Below are 22,628 nucleotides of genomic sequence, written 5' to 3' on the forward strand. Positions count from 1 at the left end.
TTATTATTGCCTTGTCCTCCCATACTGCAGGTGCTGCAAAGAAATTGAAAACTGCTGCTATTAGTTTTCTTTTATTATTTTTAGTTTTATAAATCCTATGCACTTTTTGTCATTAGTGTGTCCACTTGTTAAGTATGGAAACAGTAATATTTGTTTTAATGGCAACTACCTCCAAAGTCGTTTCAATAAATTCAGTTATGAACTGAGTTGCTCTGAGTTATGCATCAATTGGAGACACTGTCCAGATCGTACACAGCCACTGATAATTATGTTCTATTTTTAAAAAAAAATATTTTCACTGAAGTATGTTGAATATATCGCAATGCATCGCAATAATTCAAGAATCGTGATGCATCGTGATAGTATCGCATCGTAGCATGTGAATTGTGATTCGAATTGAATCGTGATTTCTTTGCCAATACCCACCCCTGGTAGTAAGGACTTTTTAATGTATGGTTAGAAAGCTAAAATGGTATTTTTAAGCTTTGTTTTATAGCCTACTTTTGGGGTTATGAATACTTTAAAAAGCATGAAAAAATATAGTAATGTCATGTAGCCTAAAGTTAACCATAATAACCACAGTAAAGTAACTGTACAGTGGTGCTTGAAAGTTTGTGAACCCTTTAGAATTTTCTATATTTCTGCATAAATATGACCTAAAACATCATCAGATTTTCACACAAGTCCTAAAAGTAGATAAAGAGAACCCAGTTAAACAAATGAGACAAAAATATTATACTTGGTCATTTATTTATTGAGGAAAATGATCCAATATTACATATCTGTGAGTGGCAAAAGTATGTGAACCTCTAGGATTAGCAGTTAATTTTAAGATGAAATTAGAGTAAGGTGCTTTCAATCAATGGGATGACAATCAGGTGTGAGTGGGCACCCTGTTTTATTTAAAGAACAGAGATCTATCAAAGTCTGATCTTCACAACACATGTTTGTGGAAGTGTATCATGGCACGAACAAAGGAGATTTCTGAGGACCTCAGAAAAAGCGTTGTTGATGCTCTTCAGGCTGGAAAAAGTTACAAAACCATCTCTAAAGAGTTTGGACTCCACCAATCCACAGTCAGACAGATTGTGTACAAATGGAGGAAATTCAAGACCATTGTTACCCTCCCCAGGAGTGGTCGACCAACAAAGATCACTCTAAGAGCAAGGCGTGTAATAGTCGGCGAGATCACAAAGGACCCCAGGGTAACTTCTAAGCAACTGAAGGCCTCTCTCACATTGTCTATTGTTAATGTTCATGAGTCCACCATGAGGAGAACACTGAACAACAATGGTGTGTATGGCAGGGTTGCAAGGAGAAAGCCACTGCTCTCCAAAAAGAGCATTGCTGCTCTTCTGCAGTTTGCTAAAGATCACGTGGACAAGCCAGAAGGCTATTAGAAAAATGTTTTGTGGATGGATTAGACCAAAATAGAACTTTTTGGTTTAAATGAGAAGTGTTATGTTTGGAGAAAGGTAAACACTGCATTCCAGCATAAGAACCTTATCCCATCTGTGAAACATGGTGGTGGTAGTATCATGGTTTGGGCCTGTTTTGCTGCATCTGGGCCAGGACGGCTTGCCATCATTGATGAAGCAATGAATTCTGAATTATACCAGTGAATTCTAAAGGAAATTGTCAGGACATCTGTCCATGAACTGAATCTCAAGAGAAGGTAGGTCATGCAGCAAGACAACGACCCTAAGCACACAAGTTGTTCTACCAAAGAATGGTTAAAGAAGAATAAAGTTAATGTTTTTGAATGGCCAAGTCAAAGTCCTGACCTTAATCCAATCGAAATGTTGTGGAAGGACCTGAAGCAAGCAGTTCATATGAGGAAACCCACCAACATCCCAGAGTTGAAGCTGTTCTGTACGGAGGAATGGGCTAAAATTCCTCCAAGCCGGTGTGCAGGACTGATCAACGGTTACCGGAAACGTTTTGTTGCAGTTATTGCTGCACAAGGGGGTCACACCAGATACTGAAAGCAAAGGTTCACATACTTTTGCCACTCACAGATATGTAATATTGGATGATTTTCCTCAATAAATAAATGACCAAGTATAATCTTTTTGTCTCATTTGTTTAACTGGGTTCTCTTTATCTACTTTTAGGACTTGTGTGAAAATCTGATGATGTTTTAGGTCATATTTATGCAGAAATATAGAAAATTCTAAAGGGTTCACAAACTTTCAAGCACCACTGTAGGCTAGACTAGAGTATACTTGGAAAGGAGGTTTGAAATCTTGTGTAGACTTAAGTACCTTATTGTGCTACTTTCAGCATGACAGTTAATTGTTGCTACCTTATGAACATCAACAGATTCATGTTGACAGTGACTCAATTATTTTTGGTTCAAAAAAAATGTGTGAAGGACATGGATCAAGAGAGGAGGGGGACCCATCGAGACTACTTATGTATAGCACCCAGAATTTTGTGCTACGCCCCTGGTGTAGTGTGTGTGGCAAAGTGTGTGTAAACTGTGTGTGCCTGCAGCTCTAAAATCTCTGTTTAAAATGGCTCACCTCGCAGTGCGACATGACACTTTGTGCTTTAAAATAGTTTTTTACATGATCTACATGGTGCTGGGTAGATTAATTAAATGTGGCATGATTAAAAACAGAGATTTTCGAGTGTGAGGTGCGCAGCATGACATGACACTGTTTTTCTCCCAAAACTCCATTAATTTGAATGGTGGGCAAATGCACCACACCAACTGGGTTAATTTACCCAGCACCAGGTAGATCATGTTAAAAAAAAAATTAGGGTGCAAAGTATCATGTCACACTGTGAGTTGAGCCATTTTAAACCGAAATTTTAGAGCGTGCAGGCACACACATTCTACACACACTTTGTCACACACACACACCCTGCACACACTTTGCCATACAAACTTCACACTCTCTCTCTCTCTTTTTGTCACACTCTTTCTGTAGATTGTATAAAAGAAAAAGATTTTGCAACACGAAGTTTCATGTCTGATCCAGTTTTTGTCGGTGACATTTTGCCACAGCTGAGTAAGTACACTTTGCATTTTCTCTGCGGAAATGCAGTCTAGTTCCAGCTTGTGCTTTCTTTTTAGCATCATCGTGGGGTTTATATGCTACACAATAAGGCATACTTATTTAACCCTCTGGGGTCAAGAGCTTTGAGAAGTTTAGAATGAGTAGGTCATGTATTTAGATAAATGTCTTACAAGCATGATAAACATCTCATCTCATCTCATTATCTCAAGCCGCTTTATCCTTCTACAGGGTCGCAGGCAAGCTGGAGCCTATCCCAGCTGACTACGGGCGAAAGGCGGGGTACACCCTGGACAAGTCGCTAGGTCATCACAGGGCTGACACATAGACACAGACAACCATTCACATTCACACCTACGGTCAATTTAGAGTCACCAGTTAACCTAACCTGCATGTCTTTGGACTGTGGGGGAAACCGGAGCACCCGGAGGAAACCCACGCGGACACGGGGAGAACATGCAAACTCCGCACAGAAAGGCCCTCGCCGGCCCCGGGGCTCGAACCCAGGACCTTCTTGCTGTGAGGCGACAGCGCTAACCACTACACCACCGTGCCGCCCGCATGATAAACATATTGACAGAAACTTTATACTTTACACTTTCCTATGTGTCCACTGCCAAATAATATTTTTTAAATTACCTAAATTAGATGAAACATAAAACTTGTCACCTTACTTAGTCACACCAGGGTCAGCACGCTGAGCGCCCAATTATGCATTCATTAAAGACTATTCACATGATAATGGCATGATAATCACTTTCCCTCTTTCAGTTTCAATTGGTTTCTCTTTACAGTGGGTGTTCCCACCGCGAAACAGGATAAAATCTGTCAGACATAGTTTCGGCTGTTTGGAGGTAAAACTTGTTGCAAGATGGCATGCAGATTTTATGCGCTTCAAATGATTCTGGACTCAATTTCAGGACAGTGATTCAATTCATGATTCAGTTCAATCTTGAGAACTGCGACACTGATGATGAGCAGTGCTTTTTTTTTTATTTCGACTCGATCCAGCCGAAGATCAACTTGAGTAAGTGTAAATATATCTTCTGTTTCTTATGATCATATTGGTTGATATGCGTGCACTGTTGTGCATACACAGTATGCAATTGCACAGCAATTTTTCCAGAGTTAAAAGTATTTTCCTCAGAAATAATTAATTTTGCTATACTTTGAGTTTAGAGAGTAAAATTTGGAGTTGTAGTGGGAGGAAAATTACAGAGTGATTGTGTAACAGAGTAACAGAGTTGGTTGTGGCTCTGAACTGAGTAAAATAGTACAAGCGTTAATTTCAAGACACTGAAAAGAGTCAAATACCAAAATAAAGTCAAATACCAGATAAATGAAGCTGTTGTAAAAAGTAGTTTTAGAACTGTGTTGGAATGTGTGAAAAAACGTTAGCTTACCCATTGTGACAAACTGTTTTGATCACTAGACCTGATGGGATTAAGAGTTGACAGTGGGAGGGGTTTTCACACTTCTCATTGAATGGAATGGAATTTTTTTACTCTTCTCATTGAATACCCCTCCTACTGCCAACCATTTATCCCAAAACAATAGGACATACATTTTTTTAATGGCCAGTTAATTGTCCAAATCAATGGAGCAGATTTTTGTGCTTGATCCATTCCTAAGACTGAACGGAATCACCTCAAGTGATCAAAATGGTTCATCACAATGGGTAAGGTTATGTTTTTTCACACATTCCAACACAGTTCTAAGACTTTTTTTACAACATCTTCATGTATCTGTTATTTTTTAAAGGTACAACCATGACATACATACTACATAGATATTATTAAAGCTGAACTTGTGCTGAATACAAAAAAAAAATCATATGACTTTAAAAATATTGCTTAGGTTTGTTGAAATTGACAACAAAATCAGAGCATGCCAAACTCATTAGAGTGCCAAAAAAAAACCTCAGACCCCAAAGTGTTAAAACCCAATAAATTCGGTAAAATACTTGTAAAATTAGCAAAACTATGATGTAAACAGAGAATATAAACAGCTGAGTTGTGCCAAGCAACCAGTACATGACATCATCGCATATGTCAAGCCCATCTAGCATTTTAAAGAAAATTCATTTCTCTCGATCTCTATTTGGTCTCCAAAAATTAAAGTTTGATTTTTGATATCTGTGACTACTTTTACTTAACCCTCTGGTGTCTGAGGGTATTTTCTGGCACTCTAATGATTTTGGCATGCTCTGATTTTGCTGTCAATTTCAACAAATCTAAGCAGTATTTTCAAAGTCATATGACTTTTTTGTATTCAACACAAGTTCAGCTGCAATAATATCCATGTAGTATGTAGTCATGATTGTACTTTTTAAAAAATAACAGATACATGAAGGTGTTGTAAAAAACAGTTTTAGAACTGTGCTGGAATGCGTGAAAAAAAATATGACCTTACTCATTCTGTCGAACCGTTTTGGTCACTTGAGGTAATTCTGTTCAGTCTTAGGAATGGATTAAGCACAGAAATTTAAATCTGCTCCATTGATTTGGACAATTAACTGGCCATTCAAAAAATTCAATGAGCAGAGTGAAAACCCCTCCCACTGCCAACTCTTAATCCCATCAGATTAACTCTTAATCCCATCAGGTCAAGTCACAATGGGTAAGGTAATGTTTTTTTTCACACATTCCAACACAGCTATAAAACTGCTTTTTACAACAGCTTCATTTATCTGGTATTTGACTCTATTCAGTGTGTCTTGAAATTAACTCTTGTACTATTTTATTCAGTTCAGAGCCACAACCATCCCTGTTACTCTGTTACATAATTACTCTGTAATTTTCTTCCAACTCCAAATTTTACTCTCTAAACTCAAAATAGAGCAAAATTAACTATTTTTGAGGAAAATACTTTTAACTCAGGAAAAATGAAATTTTTTTCCAGTGTATGCACTACAGCACACGCATATGATCTGCTCATAATAAATAGAAGAAATATTTGCACTTACTCAAGTTGATCTTTGGCTGGATCAAGTCGAGGTAAAAAATAATTAATTATTTTTTAAAAAATGGCACCCTTCATCATCAGTGTTGCAGTTCTCAAGATTGAACCTAATCAGTGTCCTGAATCATGAACTGAATCACTGTCTTGAAATTGAATCGCTGTCCTGAATCATGAAATGAATCGAATCAGTGTCCTGAATCATATGAAGCACATAAAATCAACGTGCCATCTCGTAACAAGTTTTACCTCCAAATAGCCTAAACTACAGTGGGACAAAAAAGTATTTAGTCAGCCACCAATTGTGCATGTTCTCCCACTTAAAAAGATGAGAGAGGCCTGTAATTTTCATCATAGGTACACGTCAACTATGAGAGACAGAATGGGGGGAAAGAATCCAGGAAATCACATTGTAGGATTTTTAATGAATTAATTGGTAAATTCCTCGGTAAAATAAGTATTTGGTCACACACAAACAAGCAAGATTTCTGGCTCTCACAGACCTGTAGCTTCTTCTTTAAGAGGCTCCTCTGTCCTCCACTCGTTACCTGTATTAATGGCACCTGTTTGAACTCGTTATCAGTATAAAAGATACCTGTCCACAACCTCAAACAGTCACACTCCAAACTCCACTATGGCCAAGACCAAAGAGCTGTCAAAGGACACCAGAAACAAAATTGTAGACCTGCACCAGGCTGGGAAGACTGAATCTGCAATAGGTAAGCAGCTTGGTGTGAAGAAATCAACTGTGGGAGCAATTATTAGAAAATGGAAGACATACAAGACCACTGATGATCTCCCTCGATCTGGGGCTCCATGCAAGATCTCACCCTGTGGGGTCAAAATGATCACAAGAACGATGAGCAAAAATCCCAGAACCACACGGGGGGACCTAGTGAATGACCTGCAGAGAGCTGGGACCAAAGTAACAAAGGCTACCATCAGTAACACACTACTCCGCCTGGGACTCAAATCCTACAGTGCCAGACGTGTCCCCCTGCTTAAGCCAGTACATGTCCAGGCCCGTCTGAAGTTTGCTAGAGAGCATTTGGATGATCCAGAAGAGGATTGGGAGAATGTCATATGGTTAGATGAAACCAAAATAGAACTTTTTGGTAAAAACTCAACTTGTCATGTTTGGAGGAGAAAGAATGCTGAGTTGCATCCAAAGAACACCATACCTACTGTGAAGCATGGGGGTGGAAACATCATGCTTTGGGGCTGTTTTTCTGCAAAGGGACCAGGACGACTGATCCGTGTAAAGGAAAGAATGAATGGGGCCATGTATCGTGAGATTTTGAGTGAAAACCTCCTTCCATCAGCAAGGGCATTGAAGATGAAACGTGGTTGAGTCTTTCAGCATGACAGTGATCCCAAACACACTGCCCGGGCAACGAAGGAGTGGCTTCATAAGAAGCATTTCAAGGTCCTGGAGTGGCCTAGCCAATCTCCAGATCTCAACCCCATAGAAAATCTTTGGAGGGAGTTGAAAGTCCGTGTTGCCCAGCGACAGTCCCAAAACATCACTGCTCTAGAAGAGATCTGCATGGAGGAATGGGCCAAAATACCAGCAACAGTGTGTGAAAGCCTTGTGAAGACTTACAGAAAACGTTTGACCTCTGTCATTGCCAACAAAGGGTATATAACAAAGTATTGAGATGAACTTTTGTTATTGACCAAATACTTATTTTCCACCATAATTTGCAAATAAATTCTTTAAAAATCAGACAGTGTGATTTTCTGGATTTTTTTTTCTCATTTTGTCTCTCATAGTTGAGGTATACCTATGATGAAAATTACAGGCCTCTCTCATCTTTTTAAGTGGGAGAACTTGCACAATTGGTGACTGACTAAATACTTTTTTGCCCCACTGTATGTCTGACAGATTTTATCCTGTTTATGGTGGGCATTCCCACTGCGAAAGAGAAACCAATTGAAACTGAAAGAGTGAAAGTGATTATCATGCCGTTACTATGTGAATAGTCTTTTATGAATGCATAAGTGCGTACTTACCGCTCCGACTCCGGTGTGACTGAGTAAGGCCCCGGTCACACCGCCCGAACTTTGCTGGAGCGTTCCTGGAGTGGTGAAAAAAATTCATCACCGCTCGTAACCGTTCACCACCGTTTAACAAAAGTTGGCCCCCATTAAAGCAATGCCATATACACTCGGCCACCGCTGATGTTTCTCGAGGGGCCCTCCTACCGCTCCAAAAGTTTTGAGCTGCACAAAATATTGCGAGCGGTGAGGAGGGGGCAATTTTCCGCCTCGGCAAAGTTCACCCCCGCTCCACCAACGCCCAGTCAAAGTTTGGCACTGCTAGACGCAAGTTCGTGGACGCTTGGGTCCGCTAGGCCAATGCAGAAATCTTGAACGCTGGACCACCGCTGCTTCGCCAGCGTTGCCCGGGCGGCGATTAAACATTGCACAAACTTCGGTGGAGCGGTTGTAAGCGTTTTACGAGCGGACACGGGGTTGCTGGAACAGTGTCGGGCGTTGAAGCAGCTATCCATGGCGGTGATGAACTTTGGTTTGGCGTTGGTATAGAGGTGTCGGAGCGGGACCAGAATTTGGCTATAAATACGGGGAGAAATGGACCAGGAGCTCATTTGGAATCGAGCTGCCGTTGAGTTCAGACCTCATCTATATCGAATTTGCTCAAAGTTACAGTAAAACTGTATCACCATGGATGCTGAGAGACTTGCTATGATTGGTGCTAAACCAACTTTATACCCCCGCCGAGCCAAAGCCCGCATGCGCAGAACGCCGCTATACCAACGCTCGCGTCACCGCTAAACCAACGCTCGCTACCGCTAAAGCAACGCCGGCTTCAGTGGTGCACCGCTAAGCCAACGCCCGTGTTTTCGATTTTTTTCCCATTTTGTGCGCGGTGACGAGTGTTGTCGAAATTCGGCCCCCCCTCCCTACCGTTCAAGGAACGCTCCAGCAAAGTTCGGGCGGTGTGACCGGGGCCTAAGGTGACAAGTTTTATGTTTCAGCTAATTTAGGTAATTTAAAAACTATAATATTATTTGGCAGTGGGCACATAGGAAAATGTAAAGTATAAAGTTTCTGTCAATGTTTATCATGCTTATGTGATAAAAAAAACCTCGCAAAGATATTTATCTAAATACATGACCTACTCATTCTAAACCTGCCGAGCTTTGCCAGCAAAGCTCTTGACCCCAAAGGGTTAAAATAGGTTTGGGAATAAATCCGCTGGAGGATCCCTTTAAACTCCATTCAGACCATTTTATCTTATTCTTTGTCAGGGGTGTCAAATTCCAGTAAAAAGAAGAAAAAAAAGGTTTATGAAAGAGCCCTTGCAATCATGTTGGGTGTTTGTCAGTGTCAAGCATTTCAAGGAGACCCATGTGATTGAATCCTGCAGAAGGACTGTTCAGATGTTTAGGATCTTTTGTATTTTGTATTCTTGGATCAAAAATACATGGATCAGAATCTCTCAACACATCCAGTATGTAGTGGACATACTCAAAACTCAATGTCTATGGGTCTTCCTTATAAAATTCAAGAGTATAACCCTTACATTCTAAAAATAAATTCGTTTTTCAAATGGTCGTCTGTGTCTATGTGCCAGCCCTGTGATGACCTGGCGACTTGTCCAGGGTGTACCCCGCCTTTCGCCCGTAGTCAGCTGGGATAGGCTCCAGCTTGCCTGCGACCCTGTAGAAGGATAAAGCGGCTAGAGATAATGAGATGAGATGAGAATTAGTTTTTCAATGAGACAGAGTTGACAGAAAGGCTTCCCAACATTAATTTTATGTAGTCTTCTACTTGTAGGGGAACTAAAGGTTAGAGAAGCTGCTTAGGACCAAAAGGTCACCATTTTGATTCCCTGGACCAGCAGGAATGTCTGAAGTGCCTTTGAGCAAGACACCTAACCTGCAACTGCTTCCCGGGCTGCTCTGGGTATGTTGCATGTCGCTCTGGATAAGAGCATCTGCTCAATGCTGTTAATGTGATGTAATGTGCAAAGGACTGACTCCTTCATTCAGAGGATTTTCAAGGATGCATGTTTTGCATTATGTGTTCTCTGAACGCTAGGAGGAGTCTTGCCTAGCCTTTGAAGGACCGAACTTAGAAGGAGCCATCCTACTGAGAAAGCATCCTTGGCTTTAAGGAATACCCATTGTGTGTCTACATGTGTATAAGATGCCAGGAAGTGCAAACATGGAGTCAGCTCTTAGGACCCAGTGTATCTCATTTGTTTCCTAGGTCCTGTTTTAAATTATTCCATTTGGGGCTAGCACTGCCACTTCATAGCCTCCAGGGTGCTGGAGTCAATCCTGAGTTTGGATTACTGTCCAGGCAAAGTGTTGTGTGTTTTCCCCATGTTTGTGTGGGTTTCCTCTGGGTTCTTCCCACTGTCCAAACCCATGCATGTAAACCACTGGCTAAGCTAAATTGTCCCTAGGTGTGAACAAGTGTATGCACCCATCCAGGGTGACATCTCCTACCTTGCACACAGTGTTCCTGAGATAGACTTTGGGCCCAACACAAGGAAGGAATGATTTTCCATTCCATTCTGGTTGGAAAGTATCTTAATCTATGGACTATTAGTTGCCACCTTTTTTTCTTTTTTTTCTTGAGGTATGAATTAAGATGGCGCTGTTACTTCAACCATAACCCTGATGCCTCATACCAGGAATGTATCATACAGTCATAGGCCTTTAGATACAAACAAAACCCAAAAACAAAAAACACTGCAGGTTAAGTCAGTATATTTAACACGGCTGAGTCTGCAGGTTAAGCATGTATTTTTTTAAGAATCAAGTAATGCTTTGCATTTTATGTAGCTATATTATTTACTTAAAGTTTTTAGCTTATAGGGTTTGCTACCTAGCTAATCTAATGTTGTTACCCTGATTAAACAATGACCACAAGTGTCACTTTACCAAAACAAGAAGTTTTTTGTTTGCTTGTTTTTTTTAATGAATTTGTTTTTATCTGGTACATAACTGCCTGCTAATGATATCAATAAAAACAAAAATAAAGAAAATTATTTTAATGTCTGTTTTGAGCGCCCCCCCCCAACAAGCTAGCCAGCCTAATAAAAGCACTGGCTCCAACATGGTATAAAAATTCCAGCTGGACATCTACATATGTACTGTATGTAGAACTAGAGAATGTGTCCTACTGCATCTCATTATGCAGTACCACATCATCTAAACTTGAGCTATAGATAGGAAATGTCAGCAACACCATCTCTTCTTCTGTCATTAAAACCATAATTTAAAAAAAGTAATTTATGATATTTTGAACTTCAGGAAAAATGAAGCAGCTTAATGAGGTTGATTCCAGAATCTTTGTGACACCTTGACCTGCTGCTATTGTTACTCTCCAGAACGTTCTTTTCGTGGAGCATCTGAGCTTTTATTTGAACTGTGCTGTAGTCATTGGTCAATGTTTTCTTCATGACACAGCTCCTAAAAATATTACACACACACACACACACACACACACACACACAGAGCTGAGGCGGAAAATGACAGGTCAGTCAAAAATAACTGTCGTTTTTGCACTTACCAGCACCTAGCAGCCTAAACAGTGACTTTTGGCTTTCTGACCCATCTTCAAGTATTTTTGTCTCTTCTCATCTCAAAGCCATACTTAACCAAGTTACTAATTACATCATGTGAATTGAATATTGCAATGCTGAAAATATATGCTTAGGGAAATTCCTACACAAATTGCAGCATTCTTAACTACAGCAGTATTACTAGCTTTAGATATTTTTCACATTTCAGACGAATTCGGCTACTCTTTCTCTCTCTCTCTCTCTCTCTCTCTCTCTCTCTCTCTCTCATGTTATATATGCTTTGCTGTCCATTATGAATCTGGCTGTGGTTCTTGTGCGGTAATCATATAAAGACAGAGATAGCATGATTTACCTGGTCTTGAAAACACTTCCAAAATAAACACACAAAAAAAACCCCACCAGGAGTCCGTTCATATTTGCCAAAATAATCACTCTGATATTGTTTGTTGATTTATTATCCATCCATTAAAGCAAGCAATTATATATCATATTGTAATGTTTGTTTTTTAAATGTGTTTTTGCTTGCTAATTATTTCTCGGCCTGTAAACCAGCATCTGTGATCACGTCCTGAGAGAGTTGAAGTTATACAAGGTGTTAATTGACTCCCAGTGGGGTGTGGAGAACAAAACATGACTTCTGTTGTCTCATGGAATTATGGGTCAGTGATTTAAATGGTTCACTGAAGTAAACCCTACGGATACACCGTGGTGTGTGGTTATGAGAACAGAATGGTTCCAGGCTGTAAAAGCAGACTAATGCCGCTTTTCCACTACAAACGCGGCTGAGTCGGGCTGAGCCGTGCCGTGCTGAGTCGAGCTGAGCGGGGCTGTTGGAGTTGCATTTCGACTACAACCGCGCTGAACCGTGCTGGCTGGAAGTGGGTGGACACATTGGATGGAGTTAGCGAAAGTGGGTGGACGTCACGTGATGTCGTTAAGCAGCGCAAACAGTGACATCAGTGATCTTTTAAGCAGTAGTCTCACGACCCGAATAGTAAACAATAAACATGGACATGGAGTCATTAGTGTTGCTGGTCTTGGTTCTGTGGCTTGTTGTCACCGACAACGCCAACAGATACTGGCAAGAGCGTATAGATGAGGCGAGGCGCATAAGGCTTCAGAAATTCTCGTAATTCTTCTTCTTCCGGGTTTACGGTGTTTACAGATCCCAGCGTGCTCGCGGGGCGTGTGTGAGCATGTGAGGACACTCCTCCTCACCAATCAGCGCACAGAGGAGTGTCTGCTCACGCCCCCAGCCTCACTCGGCTCGCTTTGGCTCGCTTCAGCCCCACTCCAAAACGGTGTGAGTTTTAGGGGCTAAGCAGGGCTGAAGCGAGCTGAGTCGTGCTGTTTTTTGGTAGTCGAAACGCGAGCCGTGTCGGGCTGAAGTGAGCTGAAGCGAGCTGAAGTGAGCTGAAAAAGGGTAGTGGAAAAGGGCCATAAATCTCACGGATGGACATTTACCTCAATTATAAATTCATAGGTAGCTTATAGGGCAAGTCCAAGCCAAGGTTGATGTATTTAGTCAAATGAAAATAGAAAATACTCAAATTCTTGATGAGAAGACAACAATTCTGTGTAGCTGTAGTCCTTATCTTCCTCTGATGTCTTTGAAAGCCACATCCACAATGGGGTCCAAAAGTCTGAGACCTCTCGTGAAAATGCTTTTATAGTATCTTGCATTCTTTTAATTTAGAACATTTAATACTTTTGATAAGCAGTACTTGAGTTGACATGAACTTCAGAATGTTTTAGTATTCAGTATGTCTCCCTTTTGCTATAATGACCGTGCATTTGAGTCGGCATGGAGTCTGAGTTTTTAAAGCTTGATACTATATCAAATCCATTGGAGTGTGATCTGAACACATGGTCTAATGGAAGGGATAAGACTCAAGGAAAATCTGACATTTTGTTCAAAGCAGTGAACATGGTCAATATCACAAATTTGCTTATATTATTATAAATTTGCTTATATTGTTATATATAATTAATAGGGATTTAAAATAATGCAGAATTAATTTTCTTAGGTTTAACTAGTTAAGCATTATAAAGCTTAATGTTTATTTCCTATTTAAATGAAAAAGAAGAAAAACTCCAGATATTCACTGTGGTCTCAGACTTTTGGACCTTTTTGCAATACACTGTATTTTGTGCAGGTTCATTGCCATTTGATGAAAAATGGTATCCCAATACTAATATAAGCAACCTTCTTTCTGATACCAGGAGATCAACCACAGACTGGTTAATGGTCTAGTTAAAGTGGGTGATTAAGATAAGGTAAAAGGTCATCAGCAAACAAAGACATTGTGTGTTCTCTTTGGCTGCAATTCCATTTAATTAATTAAAGCCGCTAGCGGCCTTGACGGGCCCTCGCACGTGTGGTTCCGCAACCCAGGACATTCCGCCACCCAACAAAACAGTCACGTGTCATATATTCATCAAATGTTCAAAGGTGATGTGCATGTTGCAAATGCCATGACTGCTTGACGGATGAGAGATAGACAGACAAAGACAGTAAGTGTGTGTGTGTTTCTGTGGTGTAAAAATGTACATTTGTATATGTACAAAACTATACGTGTCTCCACCTTATCTCCATCTCACGCTGTAATCTTAAGTCATCTTAGCTTTCCTGTGTCCACAGTGTGTGTGTGTGTGTACATGCAGAGTTTTCATATGTCTGCAACAAAATGCACAATGATGGCAGTAATAACAATACATTATTCATTCACAAAGAAAATTGGTGTCCTTAAAGGTTGGATTTTCCTCATTTTTCAATTCAGACATTATATTAAGATCAATTCCCAAAAGATGATTCTTTTAATTCCTCATTTTAGTCAACTTTAGCATGTGTATGTAAAGTTCTGGTTTCAACTGTAAATCCATCAATCTCATCTCATCTCATTATCTCTAGCCGCTTTATCCTTCTACAGGGTCGCAGGCAAGCTGGAGCCTATCCCAGCTGACTACGGGCGAAAGGCGGGGTACACCCTGGACAAGTCGCCAGGTCATCACAGGGCTGAAATCCATCAATTATTATTATTATTATTTTTTGCAATTTCCTACTTGGCCAGATGGTGGCACTGTCCTAGGCATGTGGATTACACATAGGAACATCATCACAATCATGACATACAATATTTTGTAAAGTTTTCGATCAGTCAATTAAGGCAATGCCAATTTCTGGCATATTTTCTGCTTGGCCAGGTGGTGGCACGATAACAGGCAGGTCCATTGAGTGTCTATAGATCATCATAATCATAATGTCTATTAAACTAAGAAGTTTCTGACCATACATTCAATGCACTGTGCCTTTCTGACACATTTCCTATATATGTGGCAAGATACTAAAATCATAAGGCCATTTCAACATATTACAAGATATTAAAAATCCCTTCGCAACCATAACATCAGCAACATCTCGTCATCAAGTATGCCAAATTTCTTTCACATGAATCTGATGAACCGTCTAGGAGGAGTATCTTAAAACTGATCATGTGTCAAAACACACATTCAAAATGCTATTCTTTCCTTGGCCAGTTGGTGGCGCTATACCAGAAAGGCATATTGGATGTCTACATGTTACCATAATCACGTTATCTACTAACCTGAGACGTTTCAGACAAATCCTTAACTGTACTATGACTTTTTGACATATTTCCTGTTTGTGTAGCAAGATATTAAAATTCATAATATTGCCATTTCAACATATTACAACGTATCAAAAATCCCTTCGCAATTTAACATCAGCAACATCATGGCATCATGTATACCAAGTTTGACATGAATCTGATGAACCGTATAGGAGGAGTATATTAAAATTGACGATGTGTCCAAACGCATATAAGCCCAATTACCTCACTTCCTGTTGGGTGTGGCTAATGCAATGTATATATGAAAGTTGTTCGTCTTGGGGAGCCCTACATACATACCGAATTTGGTGTGTGTAGCTGAAACTATATGCCGATCAGGGGACTCCATGACATTAGGGGGAACTATGGAGTTCCTGAGCCATGCCCGGGGCCAAATCTCTGTGGCTGAGTAGCAGTTACAATGACTGATGTGTGTAGCAAATTTTGTTCGTTTTGAACCATGGGAACCAGCTCAAAAAAGGCCAAACGAGGCAGGAAAAAAGGGAATAATAATAATCCTTCCAAATACAATAGGGCTTCGCACCGACCGGTGCATAAGGCGGATGCGGCCCCGCGCACCTTGGTGCGCGGGCCCTAATTAGAGTGAACTCCATAAGATATCTCTGTGACATATAGAAAAGGAGAAAAAGAAAGTCCTGGGTTACATCCAAATACACATACTTCCACACACACATTAGTATGCAAAAAGCAGTATGTAGGGTGGCTATTGAATGGTACCTCAAGATCATCCAATCAACCACAGACTGGTTAATGGTCTGTAGTAGATCATCTGATCTACTACATCCATAGTCTGCAAAAGTACTACACTATACTGTCCCATAATTCAGCTGGAGCGTCCAAATAACCAAAGAAGAAGAATTCCCCCAGGAAAAATAGTAAGAAGATGGCTGAATTAATACTTTCATAAAGAAATGATTGATGAAAATGTTCATGGCAAATGGTAGTTAAATTTTGTCTCTGAAACCAGAAACATTGTTCTAGCAGAAATAGTCCATATTATTAAACATATCCAGTACATATTAGACTTATCCTTAATGACAAAACCCATTACAGGACTTCCTGTAATTGAAAAGATGAATTAGGTCATCCAATTCCCTGGCCATGTTTTGCTATATGGTGGGAAATTATATGTTACGTAGGAAAATATTCATACAGCTGTTACTACCAGGTGAATCTTTTGAAATCCTCTTAAAAAACAAAACAAAACACACTATCACTGATCTGCTGATTGATTGATTGATTGATTGATTGATTGATTGATTGATTCCAAACAGTAAAGAAGATATAAAAACAAAAAAATTAAAATAAAAAATGCAATAATCAAAACATCGTTATAAACAAACAGAATGGCATATCCACAAGGCAGTAACGTAATAATCAGGGATGTGATTTTTCCGCGAATTCGCGGAATTCCGCTTTTTTCACCTCAAAACTTGAAGAAAATTTTTTTTTCCGATTTTTCCCTCATCCACATTCGTATCCTATTCGTTCCGACTTTGTTTGAAAGATGGCAGCCTCGGATTTGCGTCTTTACGCTCGATCACGGAGGCTGCCATCTTTCAACTCTTTGTTTGAAGCGAGCTTACGTACAGCTATCTAACAAGCGCGTTCATTGGTTGTTACAGAGCGATGAGTCAATCACGTACCTCGTTTCATCTCAATGACGTAATTGCGTAAATGACGTAATTACGTCAATGAGATGAAACGAGGTACGTGATTGGCTCATCGCTCTGTAACAACCAATGAACGCGCTTGTTAGATAGCTGTACGTAACTCGCTTCAAACAGAGTTGAAAGATGGCAGCCTCCGTGATCGAGGCGTAAAGATGCAAATCGAGTTAAAGAAATCGACAGAATAATGAAAAAAAAGTTCCGCTGGGAATGGTTGGAGAAAAACCGCGGCTCGCCTCAGGGCGAATTACGTCACAAGGCGCGGGGCTAGCGGGCCCTGCTCGCGCTGGTTCTTTGGGGTGTGTGTGTGTGTGAGAGAGAGAGAGAGAGAGAGAGAGAGGGTGTGTGAGCGAGAGTGTGTGTGTGAGCGAGAGTGAGAGTGTGTGTGTGAGCGAGAGTGAGAGAGAGTGTGTGTGAGAGTGAGAGTGTGTGTGAGCGAGAGTGTATGTGTGTGAGAGTGAGCGAGAGTGTGTGTGTGTCAGAGTTGCATGTTGACCATTAAATTGGCTTGAATTTTTTAATCATGACAAGTTTTTTCTTGTGTTTGCTTGCCATTTTAGTACAATTTTTAAGTCAGAAAACCCCAGAACCTAGGAGCTTCGGGGGGCTTCCCCCCTTGTCCCCCCACCAGGCCGCTGGCCTGGACCAGCTGGGGGCCTGTGGCCCCCAGACCCCCGGCTAAAATTTTCAGATAATTTCACCAGCCCCAAATCACATCCCTGAATAATGTTCAGAAAGGATGAGGAAGAAGTAAATCACTTATCAAATCCTAACCCTCTATACCACTGCTAATCAAATGTTACTTTCCGCCATAATAAACTATATATACAAAAGAAAACAAAAGCAACAAAAAACGAAAACATATCAACGTACCAAGACATACCAACATGGTATAATATTGACCAAATCAAATCATATATACAGATACTTATGTTATACATATATACACACATACAATACATATACCCCTCCTAGAACTGCCACCTTCTTGTGGTGGAGGGGTTTGTGTGCTTGAATGATCCTAGGAGCTATGTTGTCGGGGGCATTACGCCCCTGTTAGGGTCTCCCAAGGCAGACAGGTCCTAGGTGACAGGCCAGACCAAGAGCAGTTCACCAAAACCCTTATGGAGAATAATCGATCAAGGGCCGTGACATCGCCTGGTATGGCGCAGCCGGGGCCCCACCCTGGAGCCAGGCCAGAGGTTGGGGCTCATATGCGAGTGCTTGGTGGCCGGGCCTTTGCCCACGGGGCCCGGCCGGGCTCAGCCTGAAGCGGTGGTGTGGGCCCGACCTCCTACGGCTACCACCCACAGAGGTAGCCGTAGGGGGCCGGTGCAGTGTGGATTGGGCGGCAGTCGAAGGCAGGGGCCTTGACGACTTGATCCCCGAACACAGCGGCTAGCTGTTGGGACATGGAATGTCACTTCGCTGGGGGGGAAGAGCCTGAGCTTGTGCGGGAGGTTGAGAGGTACCGGCTAGAGATAGTCGGGCTCACCTCCACGCACAGCTTGGGCTCTGGAACCCAGCTCCTCGAGAGGGGCTGGACTCTCCACTTCTCTGGAGTCGCCCATGGTGAGTGGCGGCGGGCTGGTGTGGGCTTGCTTATAGCTCCCCAGCTCAGCCGCCATGTGTTGGAGTTTACCCCAGTGAACGAGAGGTTTGCCTCTCTGCGCCTTCGGATTAGGGAGAGGGCTCTTGCTGTTGTTTGTGTCTACGGGCCGAATAGCAGTATAGAGTATCCGGCCTTCTTGGAGTCCCTGGGAGAGGTACTGAAAGGTGCTCAGACTGGGGACTCCATTGTTCTACTGGGGGACTTCAATGCTCATGTGGGTGACGACAGTGACACCTGGAGGGGCGTGGTTGGGAGGAACGGCCTCCCCGATCTGAACCCAAGTGGTGTTTTGTTATTGGACTTCTGTGCTAGTCACGGTTTGTCCATAATGAACACCATGTTCGAGCATAGGGGTGTCCATAAGTGCACGTGGCACCAGGACACCTTAGGTCGGAGGTCGATGATCGACTTTGTTGTCGCTTCATCTGATCTCCAGCCCTATGCCTTGGACACTCGGGTGAAGAGAGGGGCTGAGCTGTCAACTGATCACCACCTGGATCCGCTGGCAGAGGAGGAAGCCGGACAGACCTGGCAGGCCCAAACGTATGGTGAGGGTCTGCTGGGAACGTCTGGCCAAGCACTCTGTCGGGAAGGTCTTTAACTCCCACCTCTGGGAGAGCTTCTCCCAGCTTCCGAGGGAGGCGGGGGACATTGAGTCTGAGTGGACCATGTTCTCTACCTCCATTGTAGACGCAGCTGTTCGGAGTTGTGGCCGCAAGGTCTCCGGTGCCTGTCGTGGCGGCAATCCCCGAACCCGGTGGTGGACGCCGGAAGTAAGGGATGCCGTCAAGCTGAAGAAGGAGTCCTATCGGGCCATGTTGACCTCCGGGACTCCTGAGGCAGCTGACGGGTATTGGCAGGCCAGGCGTGCCGCAGCTCGGGCAGTTGCGGAGGCAAAAACTCGGAACTGGGAGGAGTTCGGGGAGGCCATGGAGAAGGACTATCAGTCGGCCTTGAAGAAATTCTGGCAAACCGTCTGGTGCCTCAGGAGGGGGAAGCAGTACTCTGCCAACACTGTTTACAGTGTGGGTGGGGAGCTGTTGACCTCGACTGGGGACATTGTCGGGAGGTGGAAGAAATGCTTTCAGGATCTCCTCAATCCCACCATCATGTCTTCCATTGAGGAAGCAGGGGCTGATGACTCAGAGGTGGACTCGTCCATTACCCAAGCTGAAGTCACTGAGGTGGTTTATAAAAGCTACTTGGTGGCAAGGCACCGGGGGTGGATGAGATCCGCCCTGAGTATCTCAAGTCTCTGGATGTTGTGGGGCTGTCTTGGCTGACACGCCTCTGCAACATCGTGTGGTGGTCGGGGACAGTGCCTCTGGAGTGGCGGTCCCTCTTTTTAAGAAAGGGAAGAGTGTGCTTCAATTATAGGGGAATCACACTTCTCAGCCTCCCAGGGAAGGTTTACTCCAGGGTACTGGAGAGGAGAATTCGGCCAATAGTCGAACCTTGGATCCAGGAGGAACAATGCGGTTTTTGTCCTGGTCGCGGAACACTGGACCAGCTCTATACCCTTCATAGGGTGCTCGATGTTAGGGTTTTGCTGGGATTCGAACCTGGTTCGTTGGTGTGATAATCCAGCAAACCCCCACTAGGCCACCAGGGGGATGACGCAAATGCAGAGGCGTGAGGCGGAAGTAGAAAAAGTATCAAAAAGGTTTATTTACAATATGTACAAAAAAAAAATCCAAAAAGTAAAAATACAAAAACGCTCAGAAGATATAAGGGAAAAAAAATAAAAAATCCAAAAGTACAAAACAAAAGCCAAAAAACAGAAAAGAAAAGGCAAAAATACCAAAGCTCAGAAGATCCAAAAAACACAGTAACTACTAGGTCCAAAAGAAAAGCAAAATGCAAAATAAAGAACACGGTACAGAGGAAACTGGAGATAAACATAACAGCACAAAGACTCCGTGACAAGAGGACTGAACTCAGGGGGTATAAATACACAAACTAAATTGAACACAGGTGAAGATAATCAGGACTAAACAGGCAATTAACACAAACACAAAACACAGGAACAGTGGCGGCCTCTAGAGGCCAAAATAAACATGACACGAAAAGGAAATAACAGCAGCCTCTAGAGGCCAAAACAGCCCTAGTCCTAACAGGACCCCCCCCCCCCCCCCCCCCCAGGAGCGTCTCCTGACGTTCCCAGGGCGATCCGGATGGGCCGAATGGAAGTCCCGACACAGTTCTTTATCTAGGACATCCCGAGCAGGAACCCAGCAGCGCTCCTCAGGACCATAGCCCTCCCAGTCCACCAGATATTGCAACCCGCCGCAGACCCGGCGGGAGTCAAGCAGGTGATGCACAGTGAACACAGTCTGACCCTGGAAGATGCGGGGGGGTGGGGGGTTCCTAGTGGCAGGGGCATACGTAGACGTCAGTACGGGCCGCAACAGGGAAACATGGAAAGTGGGGTTGATCCTCAGAGTCTGGGGCAACTGGAGCCGGTAGGAGACAGGGTTCACCCTGCGCACCACCTTGAAGGGGCCAATGTAGCGAGGAGCAAGCTTGCGGTTCTCCACCCGCAGCAGAAGGTCCTTAGTGGACAGCCAAACCCGCTGCCCAGGGCGGAAAGCGTGTGCAGGTCTTCTATGGCGGTTGGCCTGAGTCTGGTTGGTTCTGGAGGTCTGTATGAGGGTCTTCCTGACCTTGCTCCAGGTCTTGCAACACCGTCTCACATATTGGTTGACCGAGGGCACCCCCGCGTCCTCCTCCTGGTCCGGGAACAGAGGTGGCTGGAACCCGAATTGGCACTGGAATGGTGACAGCTTGGTGGCCGATGACTGCAGGGTGTTGTGGGCATACTCTGCCCATGGCAGCCAGGTGCTCCACGATGTCGGGTTATCCATAGCCAGGCCTCGCAGGGTGGTTTCCAGGTCCTGGTTGAGCCTCTCCGTCTGACCATTGGACTGTGGGTGAAACCCAGAGGAGAGGCTGGCAGTGGCTCCGATGACCTTGCAGAACCCGTGCCACACTCGGGAGGAGAACTGGGGCCCTCGGTCTGAGACGATGTCCTGTGGAAGACTAAAGACTCGGAAGACATGATTAAACATAAGTTTCGCTGTTTCAAGAGCAGAGGGGAGTTTGCACAGTGGTATGAAGCGGCAGGCCTTGGAGAATCTGTCAACTATGACCAAAATGACCATGTTACCTTGTGACTCAGGGAGACCCGTGATGAAGTCGACTGCCACGTGGGACCAGGGACGCCGGGGAATGGTCAGAGGATGCAGGAGACCCTGGGGACGCTGTCGTGGGTTCTTGGTTCTGGTGCAAACCTCACAGGACAGGACAAATGACCTTACTTCCTTCTCCATGTTAGGCCACCAGAAGCGTCTTTTCAGGAAGTCCAGGGTCCTCCGAGCTCCCGGGTGGGCGGTGAGAGGGGAAGAGTGACCCCACTGGAGAACCTTGGCCCGGGCTTGATGTGGGACGTACAAGAGGCCCGGTGGCCCCGTCCCTGGACCGGGGTCCTGGTGTTGGGCTCGTCGGACAGCCTCCTCAATACCCCAGCGGACAGGGGCCACAATCCGGGACACAGGGATAATAGGCCCGACTTCATTCTCCCTGTTAGTGGCAGAGAACAGCCTGGACAGTGCATCAGGTTTGGTGTTCTTGGAGCCGGGGCGGTACGAGAGGGTGAAGTCAAACCGATTGAAAAACAGGGCCCACCTAGCCTGTCGAGGGTTCAGTCTCTTGGCTTGCTGGAGGTACTCCAGGTTCTTGTGGTCAGTCCAAACCAGGAATGGATGTTGCGCTCCCTCCAGCCAGTGCCTCCACTCCTCAAGGGCCAGTTTGACCGCTAGCAGTTCTTGATCCCCCACATCGTACCGGGACTCCGCAGGACTCAGGCGGTGGGAGAAGTAAGCGCAGGGGTGCAGCTTTCCTAACGAACGTTGAGAGAGCACCGCGCCGACACCACTGTCCGAGGCGTCCACCTCCACGATGAATGGTTGGGAGGTGTCCGGGAGGACCAGAATGGGTGCCGTGCAGAAGCGGTCCTTGAGGTCTTTGAACGCCTTTTCCGCCTGAGGACACCAGACATAAGATCCACCTGTCCCTTTGGTGAGGTCCGACATGGGTGCTGCTACAGAACTGAAGTTCCTGATGAACTTGCGGTAGAAGTTAGCGAATCCTAAGAAC

At 43.7% G+C, this 22,628-nt stretch overlaps 1 protein-coding gene across 6 annotated transcripts in view; it reads left to right on the top strand.

Annotated features, from left to right (window-relative positions):
* Nucleotides 1-22,628, top strand: part of usta (uronyl 2-sulfotransferase a) — a 348,511-nt gene that overhangs the window by 142,238 nt on the left and 183,645 nt on the right. For 3 of the 6 annotated variants that reach the window (XM_060914081.1, XM_060914084.1, XM_060914085.1), the window contains exon 2: nt 2,937-3,017. The exons of the other annotated variants lie outside the window; for them this stretch is intronic. In XM_060914081.1, the coding sequence (XP_060770064.1) occupies nt 2,937-3,017 (81 nt within the window). The remainder of the gene's footprint in view (nt 1-2,936; nt 3,018-22,628) is intronic. 6 annotated transcript variants of the gene reach the window in all.

The sequence above is a fragment of the Neoarius graeffei genome, chromosome 2 (assembly GCF_027579695.1).
Source record: "Neoarius graeffei isolate fNeoGra1 chromosome 2, fNeoGra1.pri, whole genome shotgun sequence".
Classification (NCBI taxonomy): Eukaryota; Metazoa; Chordata; class Actinopteri; order Siluriformes; family Ariidae; genus Neoarius; species Neoarius graeffei.